At 41.7% G+C, this 14,909-nt stretch overlaps 1 protein-coding gene across 2 annotated transcripts in view; it reads left to right on the top strand.

The window, feature by feature from the left end:
• TBCE (tubulin folding cofactor E) overlaps window positions 1-14,909 on the top strand; it is a 750,803-nt gene that overhangs the window by 678,546 nt on the left and 57,348 nt on the right. For both annotated transcript variants that reach the window (XM_082250252.1, XM_082250253.1), the window contains 2 exons: window positions 8,516-8,584; window positions 10,896-10,955. In XM_082250252.1, coding sequence (XP_082106378.1) covers window positions 8,516-8,584; window positions 10,896-10,955 — 129 coding nt within the window. The remainder of the gene's footprint in view (window positions 1-8,515; window positions 8,585-10,895; window positions 10,956-14,909) is intronic.

Raw genomic sequence — 14,909 nt, forward strand, 5'->3', positions numbered from 1 at the left:
TCTGTCTCAGGGACAATTCTCCCATCCCGCTTTACAGTCGCTGGCTTCAATGGCCTGCCTATTGAAAACCAGGTGCTGAAGGACAGAGGGCTGTCGGATTTGGTGATTCCCACACCGTTGAAAGCTAGAAAATCTAGGAAGGTTTATCATCGAGTTTGGTGGTGTACATTACTTGGGGTAAGTCTCGGGGGGGGGGGGGCGGGGGTTTCTCCCCGTTCCTTTTCCTGTGTCTTGCCTGTTGGAGGTTCTACAACTAGGTGTAGATCAACGTTTGGCTCTGGGCACTATCAAGGGCCAGATTTCCGCTTTGACCATATTTTTCCAAAAGCCGTTGGCGGCAAAGTCCTTGGTTCACACTTTAGTGCAGGGTGTTCACCATCTGGCTCCTCCAGTGCGATCCCTGGTACCTCCGTGGGATCTCAATTTTGGTACTGTCAGTATTTCAAAAGCATCCTTTTGAAAACATTTGTGAACTTCCTCTGCTCACTTTGTCGCAGAAGGTAGCCTTTTTGGTCGCTATTACTTCTGCCCATAGGGTGTCGGAGTTGGCTGCGTTGTCCTGTTGGTTGCCTTATCTGGTGGTTCACAGGGACAAAGTGGTGTTACGGCCCTGTCAGGCATTCCTTCCTCAGGTTATCTCGGGGTTTTATATGAATAAAGCCGGCACACGAAAAGTCTTCTTCCAAATAAAATGCTTTATTCCAACATGGATAGCGGTGACAACATGACAGATGCTGACGCGTTTCGGCTTTATGCCTTCCTCATAGCAGCCTGAGCACCGACACTTAGCTCTTTATTTTCCCACAGTGCGGTGGAGCTAGGGTGAGTTACTGTTTATCTCGGGGTTTCATTTGAATGAAGATATTGTGTTGCTTTCCTTATGTCCAAAGCCGAAACACCCTAAAAAAATTGCTCTACATTCCTTGGATGTAGTCCGGGTAATTTGGGTGTTTTGGTTTTGTGCCTCAAACCAAGGTTGTTGGGACTTTAAGGGCAAGAGTAAACAAAGTAAAGTATCATAGAATAAAAATTGAACAGTTTATTTTCAAAAAAGTTTTACAAGGTAATAGACAAGTTTGTCGTGGATGGGTTTAAGGTGCATCGGTGAGAGAAGTGAAGAAGTTAGAAAGGTAGGTGACAAGGTGAAAAATAGTGACTTTTGAGGAACATTTGTCTCTGTTGTTCCATGCGTGTATTTCAGGCTTGGAACTTTGTTCAGAGGAAAATGTCCAGGAGATTATCCTACGCGTTTCGGCTGTATAGGTATTAGCCTTTTTCAAGGATAAGTCACCATGTCTAGAAACAACAATGAATTGTAAGTTTTTTGCACATATGCAGAATTTAAAGTAGAATTATGCAATGTGCTTTATGTTACATTCATCTTTCTTTTGTCTGATCCATGTGTGAAAGGTTTTCCCCAGGTTTCTAAGTCGCATCAAGAACTAAGGCTGCTTCTATAAATGACATGTAATTGAGATAAATTACTTGAAAAATGCTATTTTTTAGGAAAAGGAAATAATTGTAGATAAAAAATGATGTTTACTTACAGGCTAAATCATATAGATTAGCTGTACTGGTAGAATCCAAAAAAGGAGTTCCTCAAGATGAGAAAGTTTGTAGCTATAAAAAATGTAAGGATTTTAAGTATGAATGATTGAAAAAGAAGATGAGATAAACAAAGAAAATAATTATAAAAATAAAGTAGAAATTAAGACCATAATTTCATGGTGGGTATTGTATCTTTGAGCAAGGGTCAAAAGCTTGCTATTTGTGGCAAAAAAGCAAACCTGAGAGCAGCCTTCTATGGTTCTATTTGGAATAGTAACACTTACATGACACTTTTGTCAGGTGTAGCAGAAAAAAAAAAAAAGGCTCAAGGTGCAGCATCTCCCGGGGTGTGTTCCCCGGCCTTATAAAGCGCCACTTCCTTGTTGCGCAAGTGTCAAATCAGGCAGCTGCGCATCCAGGATGGCGTGCGGTCGTGATATGTAGGCTGCCGACACGTGCTATGGAGTTTGGAAACCCCGGTTGGGGGGAATCTGGAGAGGCAAGCATTGCCATCCTTTTAAACTCCTAACGTCCCGATCATTGATCGGGGCTTTCCGTGCCCGGGTGCGATAAAAAAGAAAAAACTGAGGGCGATCATCACATGTGGAGACTTGACATATTGACAAAATAATATGTTAAATATAAATATATATATATATATATATATAAAGATAGTCATATATAATTTGGAACAAATCAAAAACGTAATTATTATGGATACATTTCAGGATATCTTGTATTGTATTACCAGCAGTTAAAATAAAAACAAGGTTGGAGGTGGCAAAGATTGTGCCTGGGTAGGTTGACTGGTAGGGGGAACGAGGAGAACAGTCAATGTTGGGCATAGATGGTGTACTTCCTCGGGATGGGCATATTTTTTGATACAAGTCTTATGGCTGAAAGATGGGAGGTTTACTTGGGTAGACATAATTGTATTTACAGAGAGAGAGATTTTTTTTCTCTCGGTTCTGCTCTCAAAAATATCAGGGGAGGGTGGGAAGGGAGGGGGATTTCACAGGGAACGGGGTCAAAACCTTACTATAGGGCATCCTAGAGATCAAAACCCCTTTTCCAATTTACCCCCGGATGGATAACACATCAACGTCCTCATAGACCTCTAAAAAGCCCAACTAATTACCAGCCTCTCACAGGTCATCTGTGACATGAGGGGACGGGGTCTCCTGATGACGTCAACTGGCGGCCACGCCCACAATGGCTATATAACAAGCTGCAGAGACCGGAGACCGGCATAATCACGGGAAACATCGTCGGAGGAGGACCGGAGGAAGAAGAAGAGCCGAGGGCAAAAGAGCAGAAGAGCGGAGAGGGAGAAGATCAGAGCGGAGAAGACCGGATGAAGATTTTTAATAAACTTTCCAAAACGTCTCCTGTCGTTATTTGCATACACTGCCTTTTATGGGGTGAATGGGTAGAGGGGTACAGTGTACCCCATACCCATTCACATAGGAAGGGGTTCCGGGATCTGGGGGGCCATCCTTGTTAAAGGGGGCTTCCAGAAACCGAGAAGCCCCCTGCCCGCAGACCCCCACAACCACCGGCCAGGGTTGTGGGGATGAGGCCCTTGTCCTCATCAACATGGGGGCAAGGTGCTTTGGGGTGGATGGTGCAGAGCTCCCCCTGCCCCAAAGCACCAACACCCCCCCATGTTGAGGGCATGTGGCCTGGTATGGTCCAGGGGGGGGGGGGCGCCCCTTCTTGCCCGACCGGGCTGCATGCTCGGATAAGGGTCTGGTATGGATTTGGGGGGGACCCCACGCCGTTTTTTTTTCGGCGTGGTTCTACCCTCAAATTCCATACCAGACCCGAAGGGCCTGGTTTGGAACCTGGGGGGGACCCCCACGCAGTTTTTTTCCCATTTTTGGCGTGGAGTTCCCCCTCAAGATCATCCTGATCCGACTTGCGGTGCGCCTTCCAGTCAAATCAATAGGCTCTCATAGGGAACCATTGATTTAGAATGGAAGAAAAAAGACTTATAACGTGGCTGAACGTACTTCATCACGTTCGGTCGCATTTTGAAACGCCGGTAAACACACGTTCGAACGCAAATAATTGCATTCCAAAAAACGTCCCTGAACTCAACTGCCTGCAAATGACTGTAAACGACCCTGTATACATGGACAGATAAGATAACATGTAGGTGGGTTCAGGGGCTTCTGAAAAAAACGCCCAACTGCTCCTAAACGGCCATTTACAATGTCCCTTGTACATGGAGCCTTACTGTTACACTCCTAGTGCAGTACACAGGTAGGAATGCATGTAACTTGACCTTAGACTGCACATGCAGATCTCTGAGTCAGTGCAAACTTGTGAGCCAGATACTATTTAGAGGATTAACAGCAGTAAACATAAAGCATTAGTACTATCAAGTAAAGGTGAGAAGCAAGCAAATATGAAACTATAACAGTGACATGGGAGTGGTGTGGTGAGTCCTGCGCTGTCTAGAGAGAACGATTTAAAGGGGTGAAGAAGGTCCCAGATGCTGCTAGTACCAGGACTGATAACCATACAGTGTCAAAATCATAAACAGGTGGGGGGTACTGCGCTTCTGGGTTGATAATGTATAAACTGTGCTTAGTGTAAATGCCTGTCACAATAAAAGAAGGGAACTATACCATGTGTGGGTGAAATAAATAAGATAAATCCATACTCCTAATAAAAAAATCACAGTGCTAAAATATTGATGCGACACTCTAAAAATATATAAATAAATAAATACCACTTAATGTGCTGATAATGCCATAGTGACAAATAAAGTGCTCAGGTGCATACAAATAAAGTTAAAGTGTCCTCTGAGCTCCACAAAAATACAACAGTCTGGGTGAGATATAGTCCAAATGGTTAAGGTAAGTGTTCAAGTGGGGGAAATTATCCACAGGTGCTGCTCCTTCACCTAACACCGTGCTTAAGGTAGTGGGGTGCTTCTCCTTAGCCCCTCTACGTGTTCTAGCCGCTCACCTTAAGGTCTAAGGGTAAAAGCCTTATCATTAATCCAGGGGGCTCCTCTCCAATCCTATATCGTGCTCCACTAGGGTCAGATATCTGGGCTGCTGCGGGTGGGTTGGCTCCCTCTCCAGGCTCCCAGCGGTCATAGTGGATCTCAAAACAAAGGCTCAAGATAGTGCAAGTATGTCATGGATTACGGGGTGCTTTATTAAAATAAGGTTAAAACCACTCACATTTGTTGAATAAAATAAGCGCAAAGAATTCTTTGCGCTTATTTTACTCAACAAATGTGAGTGGTTTTAACCTTATTTTAATAAAGCACCCCGTTATCCATGACATACTTGCACTATCTTGAGCCTTTGTTTTGAGATCCACTGTGACCGCTGGGAGCCTGGAGAGGGAGCCAACCCACCCACAGCAGCACAGATATCTGACCCTAGTGGAGCACGATATAGGATTGGAGAGGAGCCCCCTGGATTAATGATAAGGCTTTTACCCTTAGACCTTAAGGTGAGCGGCTAGAACACTTAGAGGGGCTAAGGAGAAGCACCCCACTACCTTAAGCACGGTGTTAGGTGAAGTAGCAGCACCTGTGGATAATTTCCCCCACTTGAACACTTACCTTAACCATTTGGACTATATCTCACCCAGACTGTTGTATTTTTGTGGAGCACAGAGGACACTTTAACTTTATTTATTTGTATGCATCTGAGCACTTTATTTGTCACTATAGCATTATCAGCACATTAAGTGGTATTTATTTATTTATATATTTTTAGAGTGTCGCATCAATATTTTAGCACTGTGATTTTTTTATTATGAGTATGGATTTATCTTATTTATTTCACCCACACATGGTATAGTTCCCTTCTTTTATTGTGACAGGCATTTACACTAAGCACAGTTTATACATTATCAACCCAGAAGCGCAGTACCCCCCACCTGTTTATAACAGTGACATGATTCAGTCCATATATAAAAAGTCCATTTGTAATAGTCAGTGAAAAAAAAGTTGTTGCTTTTTATCTGTGGATAAAGAGAGACAGAGCAGCTCCATCTAAGTGTATCAATGTTGAGAACTTTAATATAGTAAAAACAGAGACACTCACAAGATGAAAGTGCTAAAGCGCTTGGGTAAATTAATCATCTGCTCAGCTTCGTGGGGGAGCTGCCTTACTCCACAATCGGTGCCGATGCTCGTGGCACTTTCATCTTGTGAGTGTGTCTGTTTTTACGATACTAAAGTTCTTAACGTTGCTACACTTAGATGGTGTGGTGCTGCTCTGTCTGTTTTTTCTTTCTATTCAGGGGCATGATAGTTTTGGAAAATGTACAGTATCTCACAAAAGTGAGTACACCCCTCACATTTTTGTAAATATTTTATTATATCTTTTCATGTGACAACACTGAAGAAATGACACTTTGCTACAATGTAAAGTATTACAGTGCCTTGCGAAAGTATTCGGCCCCCTTGAACTTTGCGACCTTTTGCCACATTTCAGGCTTGAAAAATAAAGTTATAAAACTGTAATTTTTGTGAAGAATCAACAACAAGTGGGACACAATCATGAAGTAGAACGAAATTTGTTGGATATTTCAAACTTTTTTAACAAATTAAAAAACTGAAAAATTGGGCGTGCGAAATTATTCAGCCCCCTTAAGTTAATACTTTGTTGCGCCACCTTTTGCTGCGATTACAGCTGTAAGTCGCTTGGGGTATGTCTCTATCAGTTTTGCACATCGAAAGACTGAAATTTTTGCCCATTCCTCCTTGCAAAACAGCTCGAGCTCAGTGAGGTTGGATGGAGAGTGTTTGTGAACAGCAGTTTTCAGTTCTTTCCACAGATTCTCGTTTGGATTCAGGTCTGGACTTTGACTTGGCCATTCTAACACCTGGATATGTTTATTTGTGAACCATTCCATTGTAGAATTTGCTTTATGTTTTGGATCATTGTCTTGTTGGAAGACAAAAATAACTCAACACACAGCCATTAATGTCCAAACCACTGGACACAAAATGAGTACACCCCTAAGTGAATATGTCCAAATTGGGCCAAAAGTGTCAATATTTTGTGTGGCCACCATTATTTTCCAGCACTGCCTCTTGGGCATGGAGTTCACTAGAGCTTCACAGGTTGCAACTGGAGTCCTCTTTCACTCCTCCATGACGACATCACCGAGCTGGTGGATGTTGGAGACCTTGCGCTCCACCACCTTCCATTTGAGGATGCTCAATAGGGTTTAGGTCTGGAAACATGCTTGGCCAGTCCATTACGTTTACCCTCAGCTTCTTTATCAAGGCAGCGGTCGTCTTGAAGGTGTGTTTGGGGTCGGTATTATGTTAGAATACTGCCCTGCGGCCCTGTCTCTGAAGGGAGGGGATCATGCTCTGCTTCAGTATGTCACAGTACATGTTGGCATTCATGCTTCCCTCAATGAACTGTTGCTCCCCAGTGTCGGAAGCACTCATGCAGCCCCAGACTGTGACACTTCCACCACCATGCTTTATTGTGGGCAAGGCACACATGTCTTTGTACTATTTACATGGTTGCTGCCACACACGCCTGACACCATCTGAACCAAATAAGCTTATCTTGGTCTCATCAGACCATAGGACATGGGTCCAGTAATCCATGGCCTTAGTCTGCTTTTCTTCAGCAAACTGTTTGCAGGCTTTCTTGTGCATCTTTAGAAGAGGCTTTCTTCTGGGACGACAGCCATGCAGACCAATTTGATGCAGTGTGCATCGTATGGTTCAAGCAATGACGGGCTGACCCCCCACCTCTTCAACCTCTGCAGCAATGCTAGCAGCACTCATATGTCTATTTCCCAAAGGCAACCTCTGGATATGACGCTGAACACATGCACTCAACTCCTTTGGTCGACCATGGCGAGGCCTGTTCTGAGTGGAAGCTGTCCTGTTAAACTGCTGTATGGTCTTGGCCACCGTGATGCAGCTCAGTTTCAGGGTCTTGGAAATCTTCTTATAGCCTAGACCCTCTTTACATTTCTTTTTTTTAGATCTTCAGAGAGTTCTTTGCCATGAGGTGCCATGTTGAACTTCCAGTGACTAGTATGAGAGGATGAGAGCGAGAACACCAAATTTAACACACCTGCTCCCCATTCACACCTGAGACCTTGTAACCCTAACGAGTCACATGACACCAGGGAGGGTAAATGGCTAATTGGGCTCAATTTTACGATTTCACTTAAGGGTGTACACCCTTTTGTTTCCAGCAGTTTAGACATTAATGACTGTGTGCTGAGTTATTTTGAGGGGACAGCAAATATACACTGTTATACAAGCTGTACACTCACTGCTTTACATTGTAGCAAAGTGTCATTTCTTCAGTGTTTTCACATGTAAAGATATAATAAAATATTTACAAAAATGTGAGGGTTGTACTCACTTTTGTGAGATACTGTACATAACAGAACACAGTTGCCAGTTGAAGGATAATTGATAATCACATTACTTACCAAATTGATTATGTAGTAATTATGCTGCACATCCTAAAGTGATAATAAACTCTTACATAAGCCCACTGACTATCCTCAGGCGATACACAGTGATAAAACAAATTCTCACAAAAAAGCTGTACCTGTTTATCTGCATGGGGCTGGGATCTGACATCACACACTGCACAACACAGGGCAGATAGCTGAGTGTAATCTGAGACCTGTAATCTGAGTGGGAGAAATGGACACACTCCCTCTTTACATTCTCATTGGATAACCTTTACATCTGAGGCTGTCAATTACTAATTGTGTGTTGGGGGCATCATCATTAATTGCCTGATGTCAGGGTTAACTGTTGGAAGTAATAGATGCAGATTGCAGAGGAAGGAAAGAGCAGTCAGGATCCACGCTAGGTGCTATAGATTGAGGCAAGTGCATTTTGAAAGAGGATATCCTTTGTTCATTTTTTTTTCTTTCATAGATTTAGAAAAAACTTTAATTATTTAAATGTATCCTTACTATTTCTTAACATTTTTTTGTACAGAATTTGGCGCTCCTGATGATGGGGAAATTAAGTCACAGCAGCCAGTCAACCTGAAAAATAAGTTGCTTTGTAAGTTTAACATAGTTGTGTTCTTTAATATCAAATTACTGATCATATGTTATTAAAACTTAAGTGACCTTATCCTACATTTTGACTTATCAAAAATGGATTGTTAAAGTATGTTGTGGTGTATGTAAAATATGCTGTAGGTTCACTGCCTAAATGTTTATACATTTCTTTTACCATACTTTTCATCACAAAATATTGAATTGTAAATTTTGCTGAATGCCCAATTCTAAATTCTAGACTATTAAAGTGTAAACGATCACCTTGTAAAACAACCCATTCAATTTAAAATAGAAATCAAAGGCAAAACTTTTGTGTATAGATATATTTTTTTAAAAATTATAAATCCCTTTTTTTTCTTTTTTTAGAAGTGACCACATTCCCTCTGTTCTTAGCTGTATAAGAGACGGCAGAGGAAAATCAGCAGCACATGGAGCTTCCCAGTGAAAAGCTGTGCAAGGGGGTGGGTGGGTCAGGACAAGTCTGATCATTGAAGGAGAGCACACTGATTTCCAAGCATAGCTAGAGAACTCACCACAGTGTGTTCTCCTGCTTATTGTGGTCAGTTTTTAATAGAAGAGCAGAGGGACTGGCAAGAAACACCAGGAATTTCATACAAAGAAAAAAGGATACTTTTTCATACAAGTACATGGTACAGCAGGCATATATCAGGGATATAAAAAACTGGGGTAACAAAGAGTTTGTTAGACTGTTAAAATACAGTTTTAATGGAAGCCTGTACTAACACAAATATGAAGACTGACCTTGCTAACCTAATTCTAAAAATGTGAATTGCTTGGCTTTCTATGGCTTTAGTTATTCCAATCTTTAGCATGGTACCAGCATGCACTTATTATAATCAGAATAAAGTTCAAGACTTATCAGCTTACTAGGAATATAAAGTGTTAAAGCCTTTGGATCGACATAACAGCCAGGGTTTTAGCATCTTCCAAGGATTAGCTCAGCAAGGGCAGTCTTTTTTCCCCCCTACAAAGTCAGCTTTTTTGGCCAAACATTCCTTTCTTTATTACATTTTTATCCTGCTTATTACGCCAAGTTTAGGATGACATACATTTTGCAATAATGTAAGTGTTTACGAACTAAATACATTCGTCAGTAAAAAAAGATATCAATGATCCATTTTAAAGGGTGCTCTGTTAACAGCTTGATGTTCTAATGAAAGAATCCTACATATAAATGCACAGATACACTATCCTCACCACCTCTAATTATTATAAATGTCCAATGCATAAACCAGTTCTAATTACTGCTGTAGCGACACCCCCTCCTGTTTATAGTCCATCTCCCGTGTTGCAGAGCAAAAGGGTCAAATACTGTCCCTTCTCCAGGAAGAAGGCATTGGGTTTTTTTTTTTACTAAAGTGTTCATGCACTTTACAAAATTTACTTGCATTTTTTTTAAGTGAAAAGCTATTGTATTCCTTTGGTATATCAACCCCACTATGTCCATGTTTCACTTTCCCCAATAATCCAAAGTGGATTACCACTTTTGCTGTCAAATTTTAGAAAATGTGTTTGTTATTTGTTCCCATTTACACAGCATACCTAAAAATATTTCTTACTTTTCTAGGTTTTTGTTTTGAGCAGGCTTCGGGCAGACTCCAAGCTACAATTTCAAGAGAAGAAACTCAACCCATACCCATTAACAAAGAGGGACACACTGAGTTTTCACTCATTGACATATAATTCAGAAGGCAAACTTCTTTTAACTCATTGTTAGGACTGACACACTTAAAATCTAGTTTACAACTGATAATGAGATCTGCCACTACACAGTACATAATTATGGTAAACATTAACAATAACTTCTCACTAACCTCTGCATAGCAGGAGAAGTACTTTAGTTTTGTAGTTTTTAGAAAAGAGCAGGTATAATTTAGGTGAATGAGAACATAAAACATATATAAAGCCGGTGTTGTACCAATTTGGCTGCAAAAGTGGAAATACACTGGAAGTGTGTGGGGTGCATCATAAACTGGTCTGCGAGATCTGTTCCTTCTTGTTCAAGGCCTCACTTGTGCCTGTGGGAATTGAAACATGAAAGCAATAATTGGTAAAGTGTCAAAACATATTGGTTCTGTTTATGTTGCAACATGAAGCCAAGGAGACTATATCAGTGGCTTAAAATTAATTAGTTCAACATTTTTTTTTCTATTAGGGTTTGGTGTCAAGTATGCATTGGTGAACATATGTGACTGCATTTTTTACATTGAGTTCAGTTGTTACAGAGTGACCTGTGATGCACGATGACTACATTTAAACTGTGTTGTTAACATAACTATTTTTGTTTGTAGCTTTAACTATTAGATGTCCTGACAAGCCAGATCACCAACCCATAAAAAAGAATCTTCCTGGTATGAAACCGTTAAGTCATTTCTCTTTACTGTGTGTATATTCCTTTGTTACAGAACACAAATATATTTCTTAGTGCAGTAACATACTAAACAGTGGTAAAAGAAACTGTAAACCAATCAACACAAGCATGTCCAATATCCCTGTCTCATAGGTACAAAAGGCTGACCTCAGTTTAGGAGCTCCCATAACTGCCGTATTTCTACAAGGTTTTAAAGTGGTGCATGCATAGTGAAAGTAGGAAAAAAAATCTGCTGTAAATTGTAGAGATATTCAACATTTCAAAATCTCTGAAAATATGTACTTGCAGCACTCATAACCATGTCATATGAAATTAAGCAAGTAAGTTTTGAGCTTGTTGGATATCTGTTTTGTTTTCTTTTTATCAAATCAATAATGGGCAGTCTAGGAATGTAAATGTACAAAATCACAGAACACAGTCCCATGCAAAGTCTCATGAGACTGTGGGATATCAGGTACATTTTAGTCACACCATAGGTGAAAGTCTCACAGACGTGTAAATCTCAGCACAATATTTTTTCAAAAATGAGACTCTTCCATTACAATTGCTTTTGTGCACACTAAAATTAGACACAGTTCTAACATTTTGAGCATACCCAAAATAAGAACTCCAGGGATGGTTGAGCAATCAGCAACTGTTTAGACAATGAACACTTTGGTCAGAAGTATGTAATATAAAATCTAGTGTATTAACTACAAGAGTCAGAGTAAAAGCATAGGTTCACACTAGTTCTGTGCAATTTTGAGCTGATTTTAAATGCAATTTATAATGCAGCTGCAGTGCGATTTGAATGTGTTTTGAATGAGTTTTTACTACTGTGACTTGTTCCTTGCTGTCAGCCAGGTGTCCTAACAAACATTGACTCATCCCGCCAGCTCCCTAACAACTATAAGTCATCCCTGCTGTCAACTGGGGAGTCCCTGCTGACAGCAAAATGTAAAAAAAATAGCGTGGAGGCCCCCCCCCCCCCCCAATTCATACAAGGCCCCAGGTCTGGTAGGGATTTGAAGGGGGGCCCCACACAAAGAAAAGAACAAAAAGAAAATGTGTACATTTGTATGCAGGCCAGGATGAGGGGGGAGGCAGCGAGCACCCCCCCCCTTTCTGAACCATCCCAGGCCCCATACTACCCTGGCAAAACGACTTGTCTCCATGTTAATGAGGACAGGGGTCTCTTCCCCTCTACTGTTGCCCAGTAGTTGTGGGGGTGCGGGAGGTAGCTTATTGGATTCTAGAAGCCTCCAAATCCCAGGCCCTCCTATGTGAATGAATATGGGGTACATAGCAAACATGTACCCAAAGTAAATCCATTATCAATCACAATGAACACCACCCTACATGCAAACAAAGAAGCCTGCTGACCACAACCGGTTTTGTGGCTTGACACAACCTGATTGACAGCCTCGCTTACCCTGCCGCTGAGTAAACGAAGGGGCGGGGCCACTCAATGTTACTGGGTGACCCTGCCCCCATTATGGCACTCGGAGACCCTGCCCCAGTACACTAAAGGGTCTGGTATAGATTGGGGGGGGGGGGGTGACTCATCGTTGTTAGGAAGAAGGGGGGTGCTGTTACCTTAACAGGCAGTGACTCATCCCTGCTTGTTAGTGAGAGAGTTCCTAACAATTAGCACATGTTGCATTATAAAATTGATCAAGAAAGCATGCAGATGCGATTTTTGATGCGTGTCCTTTGAAGTCTATGGACCACAAAATTGCACTGCACCAAACTCGCACAGAACCCTTTTCAAAGTCTGATCTCATTCTCGGTGCATGTATGTGAACGGGCTCCATAGAAACTGATGTTTTTTCCCTTGTCAAACAATTCAATGCACTCCAGCCCATGTTAGAAATCACATCAGTGTGAACCAGGGTTGAGTGTGTGTAATGCAAAGAGTGCATGGGTCAAGAATACATAATACAGAGAGTACCGTGGTCAGTGCCGGGTTTAATAGTAATAGTACATAATGCACAGGGGTCAGGAATTCATAACACAGAGTGCAGGGGTAGGGTAAAAAGTACGTTAACCACTTAAGCCCCGGAGGATTTTCCTGCTAAAAGACCAGGGGGTATTTTGCGATTCGGCACTGCGTGACTTTAACAGACAATTGCGCGGTCGTGCGACGCTGTACCTAAACTAATTTGAAGTCCTTTTTTTCCCACAAACAGAGCTTTCTTTTGGTGGTATTTGATCACCTGTGCGATTTTTTGATCACGCGCTATAAACAAAAAAAGAGCGACAATTTTGCAAAAATAGCAATATTTTTCACATTTTTTTATATGAAATTCCCCAAAAAAAAATTTAAAAATCAAAATTTTTTAACATTTTTGGCCAATTTGTTTTATCCTACCTATGTTTGGTAAAAAAAAAAATCGCAAAAAGCGTATTTTGATTGGTTTGCGCAAAAGTTATCGCGTTTACTAACAAAGGGAAAGATTTTTGTCATTTTTGTTGTTTTTTTTTTTAACGCGTAATGGCGGCGATCTGCGATTTTTTTTGCGGTACTGCGACATTGCGGCGGACAGATCGGACCCTTGATTGACATTTTTGACACTTTTGGGGTTACCAGTGACATTTCTACAGTAATCAGTGCTACAGTAATCCCCCGCTACATCGCGGTTCAGTTTTTGCGGTCCCGGTAATTCGCGGTTTTTTTTGTAATGTTATTTTACTATATAAATCATTAAAAATGAAAGATTTTTGTGTTTTTCACAGCTCTTGCTCTGTCTCTAAGTATCTTTTATGTGTTTAAATGAGTTTCTATTGTTTTAAAAGTGTGTTTAAAGACCTTAAAATGCTTCTACACGTACAGTGACAGTAAAAAAATCATGCCTACAATGCATTTTAATAGGGTTTTTCTATTTCGCGGAATTTCACTTTTCGCGGCTGGGTCCGGAACGTAACCCCCGCAATGGAGGGGGGTTTACTGTATACATATGCACTGTTACTGTAAAAATACACTGGCAGTGAAGGGGTTAACTTTATTTGGGAGGGAGGGGCTGTGTGTGTCCCTAGGGGCGTGATTCTTACTGTGATTGGCTGTGGCTCTAGCTGTAAGGACACTGATCAACGGATCTACATAGTAGATCCATGTGATCAGTGTCTTTACAGCGAGGAGAATGACAGGCAGCTTGTTTACACAAGCTGCCTGACATTCTCCCTCTCCCCCGACGATCGCCGAGTGGCCGGCGGACATCGGGTCCGCTGGTCACACGCGCGGGGGGGTCCGTGGCAGGGGCTGACCGCCGCAGTAAATCTACTTGCGGCGGTCGGCAAGCGGTTAAGCACAAAATTAAGGGTTCAGAAGGGTATAATGTATTGGAGTGCAGGGGTCAGGATTGTATAATGCATAGGAGTGCAGAAGTCACAAGTTTGTTATGCATTCCCTCCTCTTCCTACCACAAATCTCACCCATCCACACAAGTGAAGAGGTCTGCTAGTTTTTGCAATGACTTTCATAGTATTTTATAGAACACTTTCTCTCCTGGGTGCTGCAGATTGCTTTGTGGAGCCTACAGGCTGGTCAAGCAGGCCATGCCATACCCATTTTTTGCACCTTTTTGTTTTGTAGACTAAACATGTGGGCAGGATGGCTCCTCATGCTGCACAGAGACTTTGTTGTCTGTAGCCTTAGGTGTTGCAGGTAGAACCAAAGGCCTCCTTTGTACCAACTATTTTATTGAAATTGACACAGCATATGGGGGACTGCTGCGCAGAGGCTTGGACCTCAGTGTCAATCATCTTGAGAATTGCTGGTCAAGAAAGTATTTTGGACTTGCAGCACGTACTTTATCTCTGCGTGTTAGCACATGTACTGCGTTAACTTTACATTGCATGTTGGTCCATCTTGGCTCTTTGCTACCTTTGTGCACATCCACCGTACCGACTCAACATGGTTGTAAAAAAAAGAGACCTGGTCATGCTACAGTGCTTG

The sequence above is a fragment of the Pelophylax lessonae genome (assembly GCF_965119305.1).
Source record: "Pelophylax lessonae genome assembly, chromosome: 3".
Lineage (NCBI taxonomy): Eukaryota > Metazoa > Chordata > Amphibia > Anura > Ranidae > Pelophylax > Pelophylax lessonae.